This window comes from Globicephala melas, chromosome 16, assembly GCF_963455315.2.
Source record: "Globicephala melas chromosome 16, mGloMel1.2, whole genome shotgun sequence".
NCBI lineage: Eukaryota > Metazoa > Chordata > Mammalia > Artiodactyla > Delphinidae > Globicephala > Globicephala melas.
This window is the reverse complement of record NC_083329.1, coordinates 80305652-80328965: the sequence shown is the minus strand read 5'-3', so window position 1 is coordinate 80328965 and position 23314 is coordinate 80305652. Positions and strand designations below refer to the sequence as shown.

General features: G+C 51.0%; 1 protein-coding gene across 3 annotated transcripts in view; it reads right to left on the bottom strand.

Moving 5' to 3' along the window:
• Nucleotides 1–20596: 20596 nt before the first annotated feature.
• The window catches only part of SIPA1L2 (signal induced proliferation associated 1 like 2), a 219740-nt gene continuing 217022 nt past the window's right edge, over nt 20597–23314 (bottom strand). For all 3 annotated transcript variants that reach the window (XM_060285985.1, XM_060285984.2, XM_060285986.2), the window contains one exon: nt 20597–21864. In XM_060285985.1, coding sequence (XP_060141968.1) covers nt 21718–21864 — 147 coding nt within the window. In that variant the 3' untranslated portion in view covers nt 20597–21717. The remainder of the gene's footprint in view (nt 21865–23314) is intronic.

Here is a 23314-nt window from a genome sequence, read left to right as displayed (position 1 = left end):
AGGGCAGGGAAGCGAACACCCCTTCCATGGTGGTAGAGCCCTTTCGTAGATAGTGTTGTAGCCGGTCTAACTCCACATCACCCCCGTGCGGTGGGCGCTGTGACCATCCCCACCTCGGAGCAGAGGGTTGCCGCCGATTACTCAAGGCCACTCAAGTTAAAACACAGGAGAGCTGAGTCTTTCTACCACCCAGAGAATCCAAGATGGGGAGTCAGGGTCAGGAGAGGGGACAGGGGACAGGCCAGGGGTCACAGCGGAGCAAACACAGCCAAGTCAGAGCCAACAGCCAAGGTCAGAGTCCAAAGCTGGAGGCTAAGGCTGAGTCAGGAACGGTCACCAGGGCATAAGAACGAACGCTGGGGCCACGTGGGGAGGCTGACACTGCGCCCTCCGGCCACCTGCCTTGGGACAGAGCTGATCAATACACTGGCGTCTGGGGGGCAGACAAGCCCCTCCCCATCGCATGTGGTGCTGCAGTCTGGGACCAGGCCGAGTGGGCCCTGGAATCCAGTCCCCGTGCTGCTGGCCTAGCTGGGGCTCTGACCCGAGCAAGGGGCCTTTCCTAGCGGGACACGTTTCCTAATTCCTACAAAGATGCCTCGGAGGCCAGCGGCATCCTTGGAAGCAGGTGTGTCCACCAGAGGACACTGCATTCCCCGAGGCCTCACCTCGGCACCTGGTTCCCACCCCAGCACGCACAGAGATGTCTCCTGGGGATACGAGTCAGAAACTCTGAGTGAGAAGGGGCCTCATGGGACCTGTGCCGGGCGTGGGTCCCTCCCTAAATGCCACCTCCGGAGGGGGCCTCCTGAGGGGCTCAGACGCTCCCTCTGCTGGACTCCCAGCCCTTCACCTGCCCTCTCGTGCTACAGCCTCCAGTTACTTGTGCATGAGCCCTACCTTCCCAGCATCCTCATGACCTGCCTGCCTCTGTACCCTGCAGCGCATCCAGCCCAGGCCTTGGAAGACGAGTACTGAGAATTCCCACTGCCCTTTCTCTGTGACCTTTGGCTTCTCTGGGGCTTCACTGATCTTCCCGGCCAGATGGAAAGGACTGAATCGACTCCCTCCAACCCCCTCCCACAACAATAACATGATGATCATAAAAGACTTTAATCACAGAGCCAACGAGCTCCAACTACTGGCCAGACGTCGTGAAGACATCGTATCATTTAACCTCCACCACGGGACCATGCGTTTTGTGTTCCTATACTCACTGTGCCGATGAGGGACCAAGAGCTCAGGGAGGGTAAGTGATTTGTCTAGAGACACACAGCAGAATTGAAACTCAGTTTTTATGCCAAATCCCAATATTTCTCTTTTTTTCCCACATAGCATCATTATTTCAGTTTACAATAAACTTTTTCTTGAACATCTAGCATAATGCTAGGCACTGTGGGTCCAATGATAAATAAGATACGATCTCTGCCCTTAAAATAATTTTGCTTATGGATTCTAGCAGAGAAAGATCATCTGAGTGGAAATGATATAATTTTATGAGTGTCAGCAAACGCACGACCAAGCGCGATGGCCTCTGGAAGTTCTCCGTTCGCTAACGGTTCACAGCCCATGATTACAAACGGCAGACTTCCCCCGCCGCGCCAGTGTCAGGAGTGCGGTCCCTGCCTGTCCAAAGGCACGGCCAATGCTCGCAGGCTGGGTCCTGTGGACAGGAGCTCGGTCAGAAGCGGACGGGCCTGCGGGGCTGTGTGCACAGTTGCTTTGGAGCTGCCTGGGGCTGGGTGACGGAGGGAAGACGACGGATGTTCCAGGTCTATCCTCCTCTCCATCCCCCCCGTTGCACCCCACCAGGGCTGGTCCCGGTGACAGTGTCGGTGGAACTTCTTCTGTAGACATTTCGCATCGTTCCAAACTTTACCCAGGGACTCTCTTTACAGAACAAATAGCAACTGGGCTGCTTTGTTCAGCGGGGGCAGGCAACAGAGAAAGAAATCGGAGCCAGGATTCTAATCCGCAAGGTTACACTGGAAGCAGCCCCAGGCCAGTTGTCAAGCAGTTTCATGGAGCTGAGACTCTAGTTGCTATGTGGCTGCACAGGGAGCTCGCCCTCTGCTCCACGCCTCGTTCTCACGGCCCCTGGAGCTCTGCAGAGACCTTGGCCGTGAGCAGCTAGCCCGCCAGCCTGGGGATGAGCTCCAGGAGGGGATGGCGGCAGAGTGTGCACGTCCAGGAGGCTGTGGGCAGGTCTGAGGCTTGGGCACAGCTGCGCTCCTGCGGGGCGGGGGTGTGGACTGCTGACTGCCCAGCTTCTGCAAGGCTGTTCCCTTGCTCAGACGTGGCCACATGCATCTGTCCCAGGGGCTGGTCATGCGCTTTTCTGTCTTGTAGCAAACAGACAAGACCTGGAAAGGGAAGTACTTTGGACGGCAGGGGAAATGCTTGGGTGGGGCCTTGGGTCAAGCTGGGGCAAACTCTCCATTGACCAGCAGACAGGGGTCCAGGCTGTGAAACTTGGCCCCTGGTTAAATGTCTTTGAACGAGGGAAGGTACAGGACAAAATGACAGCGTCATCTGGGGAGGGGTTGAAAGAGAAAGTGGGCGTAGAGGGAGGCATGCAGAGGTGAAGTGGGAAGACGCATGGCAGACCCTGGGGGCCTGGAATCCGAGGGTACCAGCTTCCTGGGGGAAGAGGGGGACTCAGTAAGTGTGCAGCTGACAGTCAGCTTTTCCTGGACCTTGAGGACGCAGGAGGGATGCCTCCTTCAGGAGGGGGCCTGGGAACTACCCTGCTCTTCACACCTGTGCACTCGAGCAGGTGTGCACAGACGTCCCGACACACACACCGACACGAGCACACACGGGTCCCCCTGGTTCCAGGGGCTGGTAAGCTATAGACCAGCATCTCCAACAGAAATCGGATGCCAGCCAGCTACGCAATTTAAAATTTTCTGGCACACATGTTAAAAAAGTAAAAAAAAAAACCCAGATACAATTCATTTTAATAATATATTTTGTCAATCAAATATATCTACAGTATGATCCGTTCACCATGTAATCAAAATAAAACTGATTAACGATCTATTGCATGTCTTTCCACGTCACAAAGTTGTGACTCTGACGAGCCCACTGAGAGGAGAGCTGAGTCCTGATGCTCTGTGGGTGTCACCCGGACAGATCACTCATCCATCTGCACCACGCTCCCTGTTTGTAAAACGAAGGGCTCAGGCCAAGGGGACGCCTTGGGCGGGATGAATTAGCTCTAGAATTCGAGCAGCCCTCCCAGGGCTTCAGGACCCTCCCACCGTCAGCGGTGGCTTCGGATGGTTGCATGGAGGGAAGAAAATTATGGGGAACAGTCAGAATGTTCTGGAAAGCCAGGTTTCCTGGGGAAAAAAAGCCCCGATTTATCAATGCATGATGTAGATGCCCCCACCCTGGCCCATCTCAAGCTCTCGATGACATAACAGCCATCTTGCCAAATTCCCAGAAAGCCTCAGCTGGCTTGTAGGAGGCAAGGCAGAGCCCGGGGCACCGCGGTGAGCTCACTCCTGAGGCGGAAGCCCGTTGGTCACGGTGAGTGTCAGGGTCAGCTCCACGGGTGTGCGACCGTGAACGGCGTGGGCGTTAATACCCTGTGGTCATGATCTTAAAATGCTTAATGACTTAAGTTTTGAATTTGTGTTTTGTAAGTGAAGTCTAGTGGGGCAATAAAGCATGTGCTCGCGTGGTTACCAGGGGATAAGGGTGGGGAGGGAGGGATACATTGGGAGATTGGGATTGACGTATATGCACTACTATATATAAAATAGATAACCAACGAGGACCTGTTGTAGAGCACAGGGAACTCTACTCAATCGTCTGTAACGGCCCACATGGGGAAAAGATTCTAAAGAAAGAGGGGATATATGTATACATATAAGTGAATCACTTTGCTGTACAGCAGAAACTAACACAACATTGTAAAGCAACTATACACCAAAAAAAATTTTTAAAACCTCAAAACCCATGTGTCCTCTTGACTCCAGTTGGTCCGTCTCTTGCTGCCTCCCTGGGATGGGGCTTCAGACACAAGCTCCCCCAGCCCCTGGCACCCCAGATGCCAGCTGGCCTCCCCCAGGTGCCCTCTCAGCAGCCGCTGCCATCTTCCCACCCAGCGGGGACCTGAGCACAGCATGGGGGGAGGCGTGGCCTGAGACGGTGACAGCAGGGGACCCTGTGCAGGCGAGCCACCTTGATCCCGGCACCGAGCGTGTCTTGGCCCAGAGGTTGCAGTCCCTTGGGGGCTGCCGTGGGCTGGGCCATGGTCCCTCACTGTGGTGTCTGGCAGAAGGGGGGACCCTGCTGAGCCCCAGGATGGGGACCCCAGGAGCCTGTGAGGGTCTGCACTCACCCAGGGGATTATCCCCCTGTTCAAGGGGGTGACGCTCAATAGCAAATACAAAACAACATGGCAGGTAGTGAGAGAGGGAGAGGAGGGGGAAGAAAGGAAAAGTTCTCAATTGTAGTGTCTTCATCAGCACATTTTCCCGACTGTTTGAACAAGGAGAGCTGCACTGCCACTGTGCACCGGGCCTGCCAGTTATGAAGCCAGCCCTGGTGAGCACCGCTGGGCCCTGACCAGCAAGGGAAGAGAAGAATTCATTAGGCCGGCAGGTGCGTGGGATCGAGTGGCCACACTCCTACGTTCAAGGCCGAGTTCCAGCATGTAAGGCCCCTCTTTTGCCTTTTTATCTTCATGTACCTCCGTCCCCCACCTGCACTTCACATCCATGTCATGAAGTTCTCAGAGGTCCATCCAGTCCATTCTCCACCCATTAACCGACGCTTATTTATATCTATGAACAAGCATATTAAAACTCCTTTGTTGTTTTGTAGTGTTTGTTTCAAATTATATCCGAATGGTATTGTGATGTTATGCTCTTCGTTTTTCTTCATTCTGCATTACTATTGTCCTTTTGAGGCCCAATTATTGGCTCTGCAGACCTAGGTTATGCCACCTGGTTGCTTTGATTGCTGGCGAGGCTGAAAACCTCTTCATAGACTCACTAGACTAGGGTCCCCCGCTGGGACACGCCTACTCAGATACGTTGCCTCCTTTTCTATTCATCTTTTTCTCTGGTTAATTTGCCAGAGTTCTCTACATATTTAAATACCAACATTTATCTGTTATAGAAAATGGCTAGAACTTATCCCAGATAATATTTTCACCCGTCTTTTTTCTTTTTGTCTCAGATGCCGGTTACAGAACAGAAATCTTGACTTTCTTTCTTTTTAAATATATATATATATATATATATTTTATTGATGTGGAGTTGGTTTACAATGTGTGTTAGTTTCAGGTGTACAGCAAAGTGATATATATTCTTTTTCAGATTCTTTTTATTGGCCACGCCATGTGGCATGTGGGATCTTACTTCCCTGAACAGGGATCGAAACTGTGCCCCCTGTGATGGAAGCATGGCGTCTTAACCACTGGACCACCAAGAATCTTTTTCAGATTCTTTTCCCTTATAGGTTATTACAAAATATTGAGTATAGTTCCCTGTGCTATACAGTAGGTCCTTGTTGTTTATCTATTTTATATATAGTAGTATGTATATGTTACTCCCAAATTCCTAATTTATCCCTCCCCCCTTGACTTTCAAATTAGTGAAATCAATCAAATTTTCCTCTTCTGGCTTTCCTTTTTGTATTTTGTTTAATAGAGCTTTTCCCAGTCAAGGTTATAAAGAGAGTCACCTACATTTCCTTCTGGCTTTATAGTTTTCTATAGTTTTAAATCTATTTTCTAGCTTTCTAGCTTCACCCATTATATTTAAATAGGTTCATGAATCTGGAGTTTTTGAAATTTTAATTGTGTGAAGTCCAGGATTGGCCTTCTACAATTCTACAACTTTACACAAGGATAGAAAAAGTGGGCAGAGCTCCAAGGAGCCCACAGGGAGGGGGGCTGGGACTCAAATAATGAATCAGACTGAATGCCAAGTGAGGAGCTGTTAACAGCCTAGGATGTGGCAATTAGACACTCCTACAGCATCCCTATGCAAGCTAAGAATTCCCAGATAGGATTACTTTTTTTTTTTTTTTTGCGGTACGCGGACCTCTCACTGTTGTGGCCTCTCCCATTGTGGAGCACAGGCTCCGGACACGCAGGCTCAGTGGCCATGGCTCACGGGCCCAGCTGCTCCGCGGCATGTGGGATCCTCCCGGACCGGGGCACGAACCCGCGTCCCCTGCATTGGCAGGCGGGATCTCAACCACTGCGCCACCAGGGAAGCCCAGGATTCCCTTTTATTCGAAGCTTCGCTTGTAACCAGGTCTTTGTCCCTTTGGGCTTATATTCTGTCATCCTCTGATGTGCTAAGCACTTGACGTGAGGCCCAGGGATGCCTGGCCTGCCTGTCCGCTCTCCACACACAGATACCCGTGGACACCCACTAGCTGTGAGCCCTGGAGGGCTGCCCCGTCCCTGGCACAGGCTGGATTGCCACTCCCCATTCCTCACCCTCCTGACTTTTGAGGACATTGGGATCTGCTTGTCTGCAGCGGCTCTGGACTCTGCCTTCAGTCAGGTTCCCTTTAGCCCCACAAAGGAGTCCCAGCAAAGAATTGTTGCATGATTGAACCTGAACTCCAGGGGCCTCAGAGGGTCCTGGCTGGAACGCCGTGCACTTTCCATGGCCTTTCTGAGTTGTCCACTGACTGCCTTAGCTCCTCGCTCCTCTCCACAGACATCCACCCAGCACCTAATACTTGGTGACAGGATGCTAAGAAAGAGGCAAGAATTTGAAGAAGAAGCTCACATGCTGGTTGCAAAGGTTCACGCATGAAAATACGATCTGATAACGGTGACGGCCGCGGCAGTGCACCGTCAGTGTGCATTTGCCCAGCCCCTGGCATATGCCGGGCAGGATTTTCGGCACTGAGACAGAGGATGGGGCAGGGGCCCCCCGTCTAGAAGGGGTGTGCAATGCTGTTAACAGCTAGCTTTTGTTGAGCGGCTCCTTGTGTGCCAGGTGCTTTTCTAAGTGCTTCACTCGTCTGTACTCTTCCTATTATCACCCTTCTTTCGTATGTGGGGAAACTGAGGCCCAATGAGGCCAAGCAGCTGTTCCAAGGTCACACGGGTCCTGTATTTGAATCCAGGAAGCCTGGAGCCAGAAGCCCTGTGGGGTGGCCCGTCGGAAGAGACCTATGGTGAAGGAGCCCAGAGGGGAAGATATACTATTTTCTAGAATTCAAGTGTCTTCCTGGCAGCAGTGCCAAAGTAAAGGGGCACCCGGGACACATGTTAGCATGTGTTACACGCAAATGGGCATCCCATAATCTCAGTTTTTGGCGTGACAACCGTCAATGAGGCACCTGGTCTGTGTCAAGGGACGTGCCAGTTGTAAGGGATAGAAAATGTGCTGCGAAATGGACAGTGGGCACTTAATAGCGTCTGTTGAAAGAATGAATGATTGAGGTAGTAACTGAATAAACGAGAGACGTCTCTTCTTCAGGTAGGCCAGCCAGGTGAGTGATATCACTGTGGTCCGTTTGATGGATAAAAGGCAGCGGAATTGCACAGAAGCGCTTGTGACTGGCGAAGTCGACAGAGGGATGTATCACCAGCCAGGTGAGTGATATTACTGTGGTCCGTTTGATGGATAAAAGGCAGCGGAATTGCACAGAAGGGCTTGTGACTGGCGAAGTCGACAGAGGGATGTGTCAGGGGCACTCACGTGCAAAGTCGTTCCTGGGCATGGCTTTGAAGGAGGAGCGTGAGGTCGTTGGGCGGAGAAGATGGGAGGGGACGTACGAATGACGTCGTGGTGGGTTTAGGAAGCCGGTGGGCACGTGAGGGGAGGGAGGCAGGGTTTTATGCTGAAGCCTTCCAGTTAGGTGCTGGGCGAGGCAAGACGGACGTTTCACAATTCCCTCCCGCCTGCAGCGTGGTGCTGGGGGCCACGTGCGGGTGGGGGCAGAGCCCGGGAGGCCACTCAGGAGCTGGGGGCCGGATTCCAGGAAGGCAGTGGCGGCAGCCATGTTTGCGAGAGAAGATGGAAACGTGAGGACACATTTTCTGGGGTGGAACATTAGAACGACCACTACCACCGCAGTGTCTCTTGATGATGGACTAGATGTAGCCAGCGAGGAGGTGCTGTGACCTAGGCTGACTCCCGGACTTCTGGCCCGGGTACCAGGCGGACGCTGTCACCCACTGAGATGAGGATGGGAATGCAGGGCGGAAGCTACTTGGGGAGGTGGTGGAGGGCAGTGCTGGGGCTCCTGTCTAGTGATGATTCTCTCCTCTCCTGCAAGACTGCAGCCACCCCTTCTCTTTCTCTATGTGCTTTGGGGGAAGCTGACCCAGGGCCAAGTTCCAGGGGGCCCTGCAGGTCATAGCTCAGCCCTGCCTGCTGTGATGAGCCCTGAGACGAAGATGTGGCCCAAGTTGTGCAACTGAAGTGAACCTTCTGAGTCTTGCTTGATCCTTGGGGAAGACATGTGTCTTCTCTCTCTCTCTCTCTCTCTCTCTCTCTCTCTCCCTCTCTCGCTCTCTTTCTGGGGCAGCCACCCTGGGGGCAGGAGAAGAGTCAGCCTCACAAGGAGGCGGACCTCCTGAGCTAGACAGAGACACGTACAGGAGTCAGGGCCTTGGGAGCGTGGCTGTGGCACCAGACGAAAGCCCTTCAGAAACCTGTCCGACCTTGATTCCCTGTTCTGTGAGCCAAAAATTCCCTTAGGGTTCAAGTCTGTTTGAATTGGGTTTCTGTTAATTATAATTGAAAGCATCCTAATTGACACAGAAGAGCAGACTTCTGGTTGGGGAATCTGGAGCTCGGAGAGGGAATTGACGTAGAGATGGAGAACCAAGAAGCAAAGCCTCCGCTCTCGGCGAGAGGAGCCAGTGAGCTCTCGGAAGCAGAGGGTGGTTTGTAGAAGTGGCTTCCACACCACCGGAGGCTGCAGGGAAGGCAGTAGGGGAGCAGTGGGAAAGGTCTGGAAATCCTGTAAGGCTTATAAACCGCCCTGCACCAGGGGCTGGCACGTAGGTCTATAACGCAAGGTGACTCTACTTAGAAAAATGAAATGTCTATTTGTTTTGGTAGCTGGTAGGCCCCTGGTGGCCCTCATGAGAGCCGTCAGGGTCGAGGGTAGCGGTGGAAATGGAGGTTGGTCCCAGGGCACCTCGGGTGGACCTGTGGACAGCCAGGGAGACTGCCTCATCGCCAAACAGATCAGACAAGGAGAGAAGAAAGGCAGCTATTAGCAAAGGAGTTTTTCAAGATGAGAGAAGGCAAGCGACGTGTACAAGCTGAGTGGAAGGAGACTGTAGCGAAAAAGAGGGAGAAGGTGGGGATGGAGGGTGCCCTTGAGAGAGGTGGTGGAAGCTGGGATGGGGCGCCTGGGAAGGGTGCTGGCCTTGGTGGGGCCAAGGGACCGCTCACCTTGCCCGGTGGGAGAAGGAGGAAGGTGGGTAGGAGTGAAGGGGGCTCAGGATGGCAGGGAGACGGGGCGGCCAAGGCCGGAGGGCGTGGCCAGAGGGGGCTGTCAGAGCTCACGGCTTCCAGGGGGAAGCAGGCACATCCAGGCGTGGCCTTGGCCCTGGGTAGCTGCCGTGGGGAGGAGATGAACCTCGCAGGAGGCAGAGGCAGAGACCATCCTCCACGCGCCTGCCGCAGCACCAAATACACCCCCCCACACACGCAAACACACACACGCCGTTCTCCCATCCTCCCGGCGTGCACCTGCCCGGTCTCACCTCTCACCCACCTCCCGCCCTCACGCAGGGAGACAAAACACATTGAAAAGGGGTGGGTAGGAAGGGGAGCCCCTGAGGATGTCACACGTTACCTCCAAGTACTTGGGGTGGACTGTTAGCCCCTCGGAGGGACAGTTCACTGCAGAGGCTCCGCAGCCCAGGTGGCCAGTCCGCAGTGGACAGACTGAGGTACGAGGAGGAGAGGGCGGTGGTCCAGGCCTGCCGGCCGCCATCCCCACCGAACGGAGCTCCTGTGGTTCGAGGGGCTTTTCACCTGGGTGCACGGCAGCAGGGTCCCTGGAAGAGTCGCCGCTGGCTGTACAGGCAGGAAGCCCTGGTCACGGCTGGTCACGGCTCGACCTGGTCTAGACCACTGCTTCCTGCTCTCCTCGCGAAGTCCAGAGAGTCAACCTCAAAGCCAAGTGCGCTGAGCACACAGCCCAGCTGATGTGTTAGATCCCACCTGGAGGGGGCAAACCAGGAGCCCAGCCCCAGGAAGAGAACCCTGTCTCAGTTTCCCCGATATCCAGTACCCCTTCTGCTTCTCACCTGAGCGTGGACGTGTCATGAGCTGGTCCCTGTAGCAGCTCCACCCATTCGGCTCCAGCTAGCAGAGGCGATTCCACGGAGGAAGCCTGGAAACGTCCCTGCAGAAGAGCTGGCTGAACTACAGTGCGGGGTATGCGGCCGGCCTGGTTGGCGCAAGGCCGAGCAGCGTGGAGGTGATCCAGTGGCCTTGCGTGGAGCGGCGCAAACAGGAAACAGCCTGCCTGTCATTCCTGGGTCCCTGGAGCAACACGGGAGCCTAGGGAAACCAGTGCTGGACACCTGCTGGAGCCAGGCACAGGCCCAGGTCGCTTTTGTTTTGCCAGATTTAAAAATTTAAAACTTGGGGGAGGGGTGGGAGCGGGAAATGCTTTCACTGCAGGTGTTTACTTTGGCATGGGACACGGGTTGGCATCCCTTAAAATGAGTTGGTGCCTGGCTGGGAACATGCATTGTTGTGTCTCTTTGCAGCCCCATTCCCGGCTCAGCGTGTCCCAGCCGGCCCTGCCCTGGGGCGGTTTGCAGGGAGCCTGGAGCTGGGGCTGGGAGCCGGGTCTCCACCCACGTCCTGGGTTCTTTATGGGGAGAGGGACGACCAGCCATCTGCAGTTTCCCCTGTGCCTCTTCCCAGGCCCAGCCTCCCTGTTTTAACCTGGCCCTGAGCGACCCAGGCTGGACAGGGGCTGCGGGCACTCAGAGCTGGTACTCAGGGGGCGGCCCAGGTGAGTCTCACCTGCCCAGGAGTGGTGATGCGGCTCCCTGACGCTGGGCACTTGGGCTGCCTTGGGGTTCCCAGCTCAGTGGTGTGTCCTGCCTGCCTTCCACAGTCCCACTGGCTTTCTGCTGCTGCTGCTGCTGCTGCTGCTGCTGCTGCCCAACAAATCCCAGGAGACACACAGCTGGGCTGATTTACAACCATCTGCCCGAGACGGTGGTTTCCACAGGGCCGCCCAGCCTGAAAGCAGCCGTCGCCAATATAGGTGTTTGTGGGTTTGAATTGAGAAACTAGTCCATCATCTTGGTGCACCCTGCCAGAAAACGAAAATGACTTTACAGCAACTACACTTCAATGAACACACACACACACACACACACACACACACACACACACACACACACACACACACACGTGTATTGCTATTGGACAGCACTGGCATATAAGATGCATTTTCTTTCTTTTCTAAACATTATTGCTGCAGGATTGATTTTTACCTTACTTAAGTATCACTCATGCTCTCAATTATTCTTTAAAGATCGTCAATGATATTCTGGTAAATTCCTCTATACATTGCCAACCACCTCGGTCCAGAGGACAGAAACGATCTAGAAGAGTTGGATTATGTCATAGGATCATTTCTAGAATTCTTAATTTGATGACCTCAAAAAGATGCTAATTCTATTACTTTCAATACCCTTGGTTATTCTGTTTGACAAATAAATCGTCAAAACAGGGACGAAAGGACTTTTTAGGACGTTCACCCCCATATTTTGTTGGTTTGATCTCTGGCGCCCACAGTGTAAGACGTTCTCCTATCATGCCTGGAAAGAAAGCCTACCGTTGTACTTCTCACAGCAGCAGGTGGGAGATGAAATGAGGACCAGACGAGTCGTGGGAATGAGGACTGACCAGCTGGCGTTCCTGGCACCCGTCTTTGCCCTCAGCCTCCTCTCGGCAGACAGCGCTCGGTCGGTCCTTGTGTTGTGAGAGACGTCACGGTGAGTCGTGAGTCCTCTACTGATAAAGACGTCTCTCCTGAAGCACCACCCCCTAGACGCCAAGGCTGTCTGGGAATAGTCTGTGGCGGGGGAGGAAGAAGAAGGGGGAAGAGGGGGCATGGTCACGGGAGGTGGTTAGGAGTTCTATTTCAGTGGGATGAGCCATTCACGTCACTCATGGAACAAAGCTCCCACAAGTACTAGCACTGTACATGAGAACATTATCCATACATTATCTAGATCCTAGATTCTGCTGAGATTGTTCCTTCCAGGGTTTTCTGATATTTGACAACTCCTAGGCTCAGCTATCACCCTTAAAAAGCACAGCCTGGGGCTTCCCTGGTGGCGCAGTGGTTGAGAGTCCGCCTGCCGATGCAGGGGACACGGGTTCGTGCCCTGGTCCGGGAGGATCCCACGTGCCGCGGAGCAGCTGGGCCTGTGAGCCATGGCCACTGAGCCTGCGTGTCCGGAGCCTGTGCTCCGCAGCGGGAGAGGCCGCAACAGTGAGAGGCCCGTGTACCGCAAAAAAAAAAAAAAAAAAAAAAGCACAGGCTCCTCCAGGTGGAAAATGGACAGAGGGCATCTTGAACAAGAACTCACTGGGAGTCTCAGCTTCCTCAGGCCAGGCTCTGCCCCTTCTCCTAACCTCAGTGTACGAACACTCCTGGTGAAGGACAGCGGGGTACGCCATCCGTGGGGTGACGTAGCCTGTCCAGGCAACTATTTAAGAGCATTGACCTCTTAACTTCAGAACTGAGTCACGCCCTAAGCAGTGGGCTCGGCCAGGGGCATGTGGACACTCCTCCTACTTTCTCTCCCCACCAAGGCCGGTGAGCGGAAAGGAAGCAGAATCTGGGGAGAGTGCATACTAAAACTCTGCCCTCTGCTTATGTAGCAGTCAAGGGCACCAACAGCTGTTCCGCGGCTCTCTCACAGCCAGCCAAGGCCCAGCACTGGCCACAGAAGCTCTGTGAAAACAAAGACTACCTGATTAGCCCCTTGATAACTGCCCATGGCACTGTTAGCCATGACCTCTCCAGGTATAAGTGTCAGTAAGCGAGTCAACACAAAGTCCCAGAGGCTCAGAACAGAAGTGGCGGGTGGGGGCGGGGTGGGGGGGCGCTGACCCCATGTCCTCCATGACCACAGATTCCATCTTCCTTTCCGGCTGGGCTCTGCCGGCTTGGGTGCAGGGCTGAGCTGGGTATTTCTCCTTTTGGAAGAACAGGAAACTGGGCAATGCTCCTACACCTCTGCAAGGGTGATGTGGGAACCTGGAGAGCCTCGAATCTGACCTGTTCTACATCTGTGCCTTGATTTTGCTCAAGGGCTCAACGGCCAGGTTGGAAATCACCACGGGAGCCAGGCTGTTAGCGGGTTCAGTAGGATAGAGTTTATGATTTCAGGCAGTGTTGAAAAATTAGGATTTCCCCGAAGATTCCTCGTCTCAAAGCTATCCAGTGATGCTTCTTATTATTACTTCCTTGTCTTGACCGAACTTGACCGAGATTAATCAAATCTTGGGTACAGATATCCTTACCCAAAATGCAAACAGTGCCCCCAATTCACAAACACAGTACTTCCTTTGATACAGCTGAAGAATAACCTTACTGCAGACCGTGTTATAAAGCTGGCCTTGCCTGGGCTCCCAGCCCTCAGTCCATCCATCCAGCACGAGTCCTCTCTTCTATAAGGTGAAGCAGGTGGTCCCTTCCAGCTCTGTGGCTCTCCTTCCTTCCAGTTAGTACCAGGGCCTTCTCATAATGGCCTTTGTTGTTTCTCCCTTTGAGGCATGGTTTCGAGGCTTCGGAACCCTCAAGCGCCCCCGAAGCTATTCATCTTTAATCCCTTCCCCTGCTGCCCTGGCATCTGATCTCACCCTTTAGCTCATCCAACCTCCTTATCCTACCAGATGCTCCAACGGCAGAGCTAACTGTGAACGTTTAGGGCCTGGAGCAAACCTTTCAGAATCATTCTTCCTCCGCTCTGCATTAATTACCAAATTAATCACTCTTTGGAGAGAGGGCTTCTTTCCTCCGTTGCTTCTCCCGCGGGCCTCCGGAGCACAGCTTCTTGGAATGACGTCTGTCTGAATATGTGGCAATCGATCAAACTCCGGCTGCTTTCTGACATCCAAAGAGCACCCTGCTAGTGTTTTATATTTTCCTGCATTTGTTCCAACAAGTCTTTATTTTTGGTGAGCCTGAATTTTCTGGGTTCTCTGTGCTTATCCATCTCAAGTCCCTGCAAACTCACTCATTCATGTTCCCATCCCTAACCTTTTAAACAAATGTATTTCTTTTTAATTGTGGCGAAATACACATCAACTTGACCATTTTCACCATTTGTAAGTGTTCAGTGCCGTGGCATTAAGCGCATTCATATTTTGTGTGATCGCCGTTATCCTCCATCCACAGAACTGTTTCCATCTTCCCAAACTGCAAGTCCATGTCCATGAACAACAGCTCTCCAGCCCCCTCCCCCAGCCCCTGGCACCCACCGTCATTCTGCTTTCCCGTGTCTATGAATCTGACTTCTCTGGGTACCTCCTGTAAGTGCAATCATACAGTAGTTGTCTTCCTTTTGCTGGTTTATTTCACTTAGTGTGATGTCCTCAGGTTCATGCATGTTGCTCCCTGTGCCAGAATCTCTTTCCTTTTTTAGGCTAAATAAAATTCCGTAATAGGTATATACCATGTTATCCGTTCATCCATCAGTGGGCACTTGGGTTGCTTCCCCCTTTTGGTTCCGGTGAATCCTGCTGCCGTGAGCACGGGTATGTAAATATCTGAGTTCCTGCTTTCAGGTTTTGGAGGTAACGACCAGAAGCGGAACTGCTGGACCACATGGTAATTCTGTTTAATGTTTTGAGGAACCACCATACAGTTTTCCATAGTGGCTGCACCGTTTTACATTTCCGTCAACTACAGGTAAGAGTTTCAATTCCTCCCCGCCCTGGCCAACACTTGTCCCATCCCTATATCCTTTTCATTTACGATACAATTCATCACAAGACGTAATTCAGGAGAGGGCAACGAAGTCTCAGAGAAGAATGAACATAACGGGTTTCTGGAAGTGGCCACAGTTATTGCAGGAGGGCTGGCTGTGTCATATTTTCTAAGCAAGGTATCGCAAATGGTCATATACGTGGGCAAATATGTTTATAACTAAAATATGCATCTATAAGTTAGATGTTCACATCTATTAATGTAATGTATTTAGACGGCAGAACCAAGCTCATTCACCCAAGTAGTTCTTTGAACGAGTGAAGGTGGGAATCTTGGAGGCATCCTTCTGCACATGGCTGCGTTCTTGGACAATATCTGAACAATATAATTTCACACTTGGAAGTCAGTGTCACCGGCAGGAATAACCCTCATACAAACAATGAGACAGTAGACAATTAGGGTGGCCAAGTTTATTTAGTTCAACTGTACATTTCAGGGCAAATCATTTAAGAGGTTCCTGCTTTGAAAGAACAGAACAAGAACCTGTTAAATTAAGAAGAAACACTGGATTTCAGAGTTCAGCTCGACAATGAAATTAGTACAAGCGGTGTGTCCCTCCTAGGCTTGTCTCTTGAACTAGGTCACTGCCATGCTTCCCTCTACTTACTCAGCAGCTCAGAGACGAAACGCTTTTAGAATGATGCTGGCTGAACAATGAATGGCCTTTGGATCGTTTAAGTAAGGCAACTATACTCCAAAAAAAAAAAAAAAAGAGTAGCAACGGAAAAGAACCAAGGAGGAGTCAAGGGGTTAAACCTGCTGACCCCTGTGCCCTGCTATAGGTCGTGTCTCCTACTTCCCCGAACAATGCTATCTCGAGGTCTCGAGTGCTTAATTTACAGGGATATAGAAGGCCCAGTCTTGGAATTCTCCATGCATAGAAATGGGCATTGTGGATTTCAGCCTGCTGTTTGGCAAGCCCTCAGCCCAGATGGGGTTCAGTAATGACTCCTGCAAGGTGTTTAATCAGATCCTCGAAGAGCCCACGACTGCCGTGTTTAATTATTCCGATTTAATGGAGCATTCAGCTGGATCCCACTTGGTTTGCGAGCAATGATTACGGTCACGGGGAAGAGGGGCCGAGGACCCAGACAGACACCCGGGACCCAGTGATGCGCTACACAGAGATGGAGGAGCTCTGCCAGGGTCTGACATCTCCAGCTGCAGATGTGTATTTATAGCCGTTTTCTCTGAGCCAGCACTGATTTAGTCGAGGCAGATGATTTACTGAAACGCTAGGGCTCTGAACCTCCTCCTGCACACGTCCTTCCTCCCGACTTCACTGCACAGGGAAAGGCTGAGGGAGCAGCCGATATTCAAACAACAGAACTTCTACTCCAGCACCTAACGGCCTGATTAATGGATGCTGATGACCAGGACATTGGGAGTCTAACCCTTCATTGTGTTCTTTAATAAGCGGGCAAAGATACTTGCATGTCAAAGGGGCAGGTTATTTTTTATTTGCTCCTGTGAAAAACCAAGCTGCTCTGCAAATTTTAGGTAGGTCTCTGATATGAGGGCTGGAGAATGGAGGGTGGTATATTTCAGAGTCTGCAGACGCTAATGGTTGAGTCAGAATTTCGATTGTAAGGATTGAATGGGGCAGTGAATTGTCTTATATTAAGATGAACTGGAGGGCGCTTAAAAGATTTTTTTTAAAGTAACTTAAAGGCCCTGAATCTTATAAAAAATGCAAGAATGTCACCTTTGGAAGTGACGCTCATTTAAACCTTTTGTAAAATTCACGAGGTTTTCTTTGGGCTTAAGCTTCTGCCTAATTCCTGCTACTGAAAGTCAGGAAGCTTGGTCTTTGGGTTAACTTGGAGGTCATAGGTCAGAAACCCAATGCGTTCCTTGGATTTTGCGGGTTTCTTAACCATGTTCCCTCGCTAAGGAGCATAAACAAACACATTTCTCTCCCACCTGCCTCTAATCAGGTGTTGAATTAAATCCAGTCGACTGTGTCTACGCTCCTCTCTGCTAGTGACTAGCATGCCCAAACTGTGTCGGCTAGAACTAGGGAAATGCTTTTCAACTTGTAAGCGCCAAATCCACACACGCTCAGGTGAACTGGAACTCTTTCTTACTAACGAGTCACCCCAAAGAGCAAAGCGTCTGTAAAAATTTTCATCACCTCCTCCCGCACACCCCCAATCTTGGAAATTCTCAGGAAAAAACACTGGCTTGATTTCAGAGGATCTGAGATGACTTAATAACCTCCAGAGGTTGGGACTACAAGTGGTGGGCCTTTGCAGCTCAGGAAGGCATGCGTGAGTGCAGTTCACAGTGACTGCGGCAGAGGGGTGGGTTTGCCATAGATGGCCGCTCGTTCTAGTGACCCACCATCCTTGTTGGAAAGAGAGTAGGGTCACCTCTTCAAGAAGTCATATTCACAGCTTCTCCACAACTGGAGATTGTCGGTCCATCTAAATTTCATGTCTGTTCTCTCCTTAAATTGCCGTCCAGGCTTCCCGGGCCAACAGTTTACATAATGTGGAGCAAGACACGTTAACATCCATGTGCTCGACACCTAACCACAGTCACAGTTCCTGAAGAAATCTATCAAGAGCATGATTCTTGGGCTTCCCTGGTGGCGCAGTGGTTGAGAGTCCGCCTGCTGATGCAGGGGACACGGGTTCGTGCCCCGGTCCGGGAAGATCCCACATGCCGCGGAGCGGCTGGGCCCGTGAGCCATGGCCGCTGAGCCTGCGCGTCCGGAGCCTGTGCTCCGCAATGGGAGAGGCCACAACAGTGAGAGGCCCGTGTACCGCAAAGAAAAAAAAAAAAAAAGCGTTTTGAATAGATATCTCTTTGGTCTTGGGCTCTGCAGAGAAGCAGCTATGGTTTATGGCTTCATGAGTTTGACGGAGACTTCGGTTAATGACATGTCATCAGTTTCTGCATTTTAATGGGCTAGCAGGACAGCCGACTCCTGACATTTCAGAGATAATTGTGGTATCAGTAAAGGCAGGACTGTATTTTTACGCTCTCCACCCCTGCCCGATGTAAGTTATATTTTTAACGATAAACCTGCTCCTGGAGACTGAGAAGAGCAGGATAAAGCCTCTGAAATACGAATTAACTCTGTCACATATGAGAATGGCCTGAATACATAATAGATCACTGCCGATGGTTAGAAAAAACCTGCTTGATATCACTTATTATAAAATAAAAATGATTTCTAGTAGATACATTCTAATATTTAATTAGTTTGTACCCAGGAAGTCCTTGCAGAAAGTCAACATGTTTAGCTGCTAAGGGGGGTACCTTTTGTAATTAACAGTGTCTACGAGGACGCCAAGTTGCTCAAAACCACACGCACTAAGGGGAACACGACACGGGGATTTTCTACAGGTTGGCTGTTCACTGGAAACACGTTTGAAAAAAGTCGAGCAGGCCAAAAGTCATGCGGCCATGTTCTCTGGCATGGCCACCTGGCAGACTTGAGAGATGATTCATTCTTTGCTGGTAGAGACTGAGAAGTATTTCTTCAAAAGAACCCTTCTGGTCTGTAGGTGTGCCCTAGGGAGGTGGGGTGACTCTCCATTCAGCTAGGTTTGGGCCAGGTTCCTTTGTTTTCTCGAAGCGACGTCAACCTTGGTATCCGCTTGGTTGTCCTCTGAAGCAAATGCTTCCATCCCTGCCCAGGGACGCAGAGCTGCACGCAGGCCCTGGCCAGGACACACAACTATCCGTCGTTCAGCTTTTACTGAAGGCAAGAGCTGTTTATGGCAAACTGTCTGGTGAACATGCAGTCCAGTGATTCCTGTGAAGTGTAGGGTTTATCCCTGAACCAAACCTTTCCCTCCAGTCTCCCACTCAGCAGCAGCTCCGTGGGTTCTACCTGCGAAGACGTTTTCAAGTGTGACCCAACTTCTTGCCCCCATCTTATCTGCTCGCATCATCTCTCACCTACATGGGTCTTCCTTCTCTACTCCTTCCCTTATCCCAGGCGTTGGTCAACGATGCTAGCGAGTGGCCTGCAAGCTACAATGGCTCTTCCATCTTTAAAGGGCAGTAAATGAGAACTAAACAGGCAACAGACAGTATGTGACTCTCAAAGTCTAAAATATCGACTGTATGCCTTACACAGAAAGTCTGCAGGCCCCTGTTCCATGTAACTCCTTCTGCTTTCGGAGTCAGAGTAAGCCTTTAAAACACAGGACGTATAATAAAATAAACAAAACAAACAAAAATAAAACACGGGACACATTACGGTGCTTTCCTGCTTCAACAGCTTCCTTTTGACTTAGAATAAAATCCAGACTCTACTATGGCCTAGAGTTACTTAATGATCTGGCTTTTACCTGTCTTTTCTAACGTCTCCTTCTTTCCCCATCACTACCTATTTTCCCTATATCCTTTCTACAGACTCGGGGCCTTTGAACTTGTGTCCCCTCTGCCTGGAAAACTCCCCCCAGCTCCCTCTGGCCTGCTCCTTCCCCACCTTCAGAAGTTTCCTACCCACGGAGGTCTCCCCAAGCACACTGTCTACACCTCTGTTCCTCACCTGTAGAGAGGGGATGATCTAGGTAGCTGTCCTTTAGGGTTGCCATATAGACACAATGGACACAGAACAGGGCCTGGCACACGGTAACGAGTCAAACAATGTCAGTTATTACTATAGTTACTACAGTATAATTTTAATAATAATTAAGGGAGCCCATCCCAGGCACTGTTTATTTGAGTTTCAAATAATCGGACGCCTGTCTCCCCTTATTAGACTGTATGCCCTGCGATGACAGGGCCCAGCTGGTCTTGATCACTGATGGCTCTTCCACTCCTGGCAAGTGCCTGGTTCACGGTGAGAGGGAGAGCGAGGAGGGAGGAAGATGCCTACCTGGCCCACGAAGCCCTGGCTTCCTGAGAACCCGCAGTCCCTGGACGTGTCCTGGAGGTGCGCCTCTATCTTCTGCAGGGGTGGCTTCAGGAAACGGCCTTATGAAGCCTCCCGCTCTATCCACTGCAGGACCGTTTAGTTTTCAATACACCACTCATGTGAATGAAGGCCATGTGAGAAATCCCTCTGAAAGGTAAATTCTAGGAATCGCTCTGCTTCCTCCAAATTCTTGATACGGTTTCTGTTCTCAGAAGGTGGAGAACTTTGTACCGTGATTACTGTGGTTCCCTTCCCACTCTGGCTCACGTTCTGTCTCACCTTTGATTCAAGTTTGCAGTTTACTCCTTCCTGATTATTTTTCAAATCCCTATTACTTTATTGCATTTATTTTCTTGTAAGCAAGACCAAATGCTTTGCTGAATTAAATATTAAAAAAAAAATCAAAATGAAAGGCAATCTTGGGTAAATCACTTGACTTTAGCCTCCATTTACTGAGCTGTAAAATGGGAATCCCGGCACCCACCTAGTAAGGATACTGTTAGGATTCAATGAGATCTATGAGAAGTGCAGAGGACAGTGTCTGGCACGTGGCAGCCGTTAATCAGTACTAGTAACTTTTTACTTTAAATCAGGTTGGGATTCTGTAAGAAGGCTCAGTAGTACTCAGTACAGATTAAGGTCCTAAATTACCAGGAATAAATACTCATACAGTCAGATGGTGGACATATTAGAACCCCAAAGTCTACATTCACCTGACAACACTGTTCCTTGTGTGGACTCTTTTAAACATTTATTAAAAAAGCAAAATGTACGTTCATCTCAAATAGAACAGTTAAAAATGGTAAAGCAATACAAACAACTTGTTACTAGCAGCATCCAGTTGTTAGAAGGAAGGTCCTGCCCCACTCCTCACTCTGCTTGGGCAAGCTCAGCCTTTGCTGAGCCCGCTGCTACCTACACCGCCCTCCAGAGTAGTGCAGGTGAAACCAACGTTTATAAAATTAACAATTTAAGGTTAAATAAGCTTAAATAAGGGGTTAAATACAAGACACTTCATCAAAGCTTCTGTACAAAGATAAAACAAATTTGGCATCGTACAAGCGATTCTGCTGGCTCATGGCACACAGGGGAGCTCTCGTAAGTAAGCAGGTTGACTCTTTTTTTCCAACAGAGCATTAACTATACAAAAGTGAACTAAGAGTTGAAGTAACTACTCAGTGAGCCATTTACAAGGCATATGTATCTTTTCTTTTCTTTTTTTTTTAATCAGAACACTGTTAATATTCAGGCACCGTTTGCTCCTGCAAATAAATAAGTCTCTAAAGGAACTGCATTTGAACTCGTGTTAGACACATCAGTGCTTTTTCTGTCCCCCTCCCGACACGGCTTTTCCAACTATTTGCCCTGCCTCTTTCTTATTGCTATGATAATGTGGCTGTAGAAATAAAAACTACTGTACATCCAAAAAAATAGAGCACCTTTAACATTAAAGTATATGTCTGATTATTTGTTCTCATGTTTATTTTACAATTCTAAAGCCCAAGCTATGGTCAATTGTTTTAATATCTCTACCAAGTCACCTGATATATAGGACATAAAACCCAACCCTCGTCCCTCAGGAGGGAAGCCCACGCAGAGCTCCGTTTCAGCAGAGCCTCAGAGGGCCACACTGACACCAGAGTTTACATTCATCTCGACACCAGCGTTACATTCATCTTCACGAGCGTTGCTCTCCGCGGTCACACGGCGGCTCCCTGTGCTGCTGGGGGCGTGGTGCTAGACAGAGTGGGACAGCAAGCACAGCTACGGTGGGCTGGAAGCACAGCGAGAAACCACATGTTGGCGACTGTGAAGGGACCCCGGGCTTCCCCGGGGCCCCCGGTTGGGCGGCGCTCAGGTTACGGCTTTTTGTCGATGGTGTTGAAGAACCACTCCGTGAACTTGCGCAGCTGGGCCGTGGCCGTCTGCGACTCCTCCTGAAGCCGCAGGTTGTCCTGCCTCAGATGCTGCACCTCGGCCTGCAGCACGGCCTTGTCCTGCTTTTCCTGGGGGAAGGGGGTGGAAACAGATGGTCATGCATCTGCCGGACACGCTCTCTCCTCCCAGCTGCGGTCCGAACGCTTCTACCCTTTTTTTTTTTTTTTTTTTTACTGATTTACTTATTTATTTCTTGAGGCGAGAGGGAATCTGATTGCCCGCTCTAGTTTCTGCCAAAAACAGGGGGGTGGGGACGAGTAACTCAGAATATTCTTTCCTTTCATCCCACTTTGTTCCCAGCAGGAAGCGAGACAGCTGTTATACGGGAAGGTGATTAACCACAGTCTATACTATCCTTTCTCTGAAAAAGGGGGCCTGGGAAAAGGTATAGCCTTGGACAGGAGGGCAGAGCTTCCCGGGTGCATCTCCTTACTGGACAAGTCGGAATCAGCATAGCCGCTGATCCTGGGCTTGTTTATCACGAGCTCATCTCATCTTAAAGCTTTCCTGGGACAGTGTATTTCCCTAATGACCTTCAAAGGGTGCCACTAAAAACTATGTACAAATTATCAAGATGTTTCAGGGGCTTCCCTGGTGGCGCAGTGATTAAGAATCCACCTGCCAACGCAGGGTACACGGGTTCGAGCCCTGGTCTGGGAAGATCCCTCATGCCTCGGAGCAACTAAGCCCGTGCGCCACAACTACTGAGCCTGCGCTCTAGAGCCTGCGAGCCACAACTACTGAGCCCACGTGCCACAACTACTGAAGCCCACGTGCCTAGAGCCCGTGCTCCACAACGAAGAGTAGCCCCCGCTCGCCGCAACTAGAAAAAGCCCGCACTCAGCAATGAAGACCCAACACAGCCGAAAATAAATAGTAATAAGAAAAAAAAAAGATTTTTCATAAGAATCAGACCTGGAGTTTCCAATAGACAGTAACAGAAAACGTACAACACAAGTTTGAGCTCCCAGACGCTGAAAGGGATGTCTTGCCCCAGACAGAGAGAGGGGGATCACTGTCACAGTGGCGGTGGGAGATGACTTGATGGCTAACTCCACAGATGCACCTGCAGCCCTGTGCCCACGGCCGTGTGGGTGAGCCGGGGCTAAGACTCTTCAGGAGATTGGCCCCCTCGGCATGTCTGGCCCTGCCCTCGAGCTTTGCTGCTATTTCCTGTCCCTTCTCACCTCTCGACCAAAGACACCGGTCCCAAGTGGAGGCTGGTGTTAGAACTCATTGCTGACTCAGCCCACTTCCCTCAGTCACAAGAGGTTCAAGCTCCTGGCCGCCCCAGGCCCCAGGGCTCTCATTCCCAACACGGCTCAGACATCCCCAGGGCCCTGCTGCGGCTCAGCTGCCCACCTCTCCTGATCCCTTGACGCTTTAACTCCACCCATGGAATGCATCCTGTGTCACCGAAACCTGCTAAACTCTCAAGCTTTTCCCTGGATATTCCCTTTATCTTCAGCTAGACATGAGTCTTGACTCTCTCCTGGGGACAAGGGCTTGTTCTGAAGA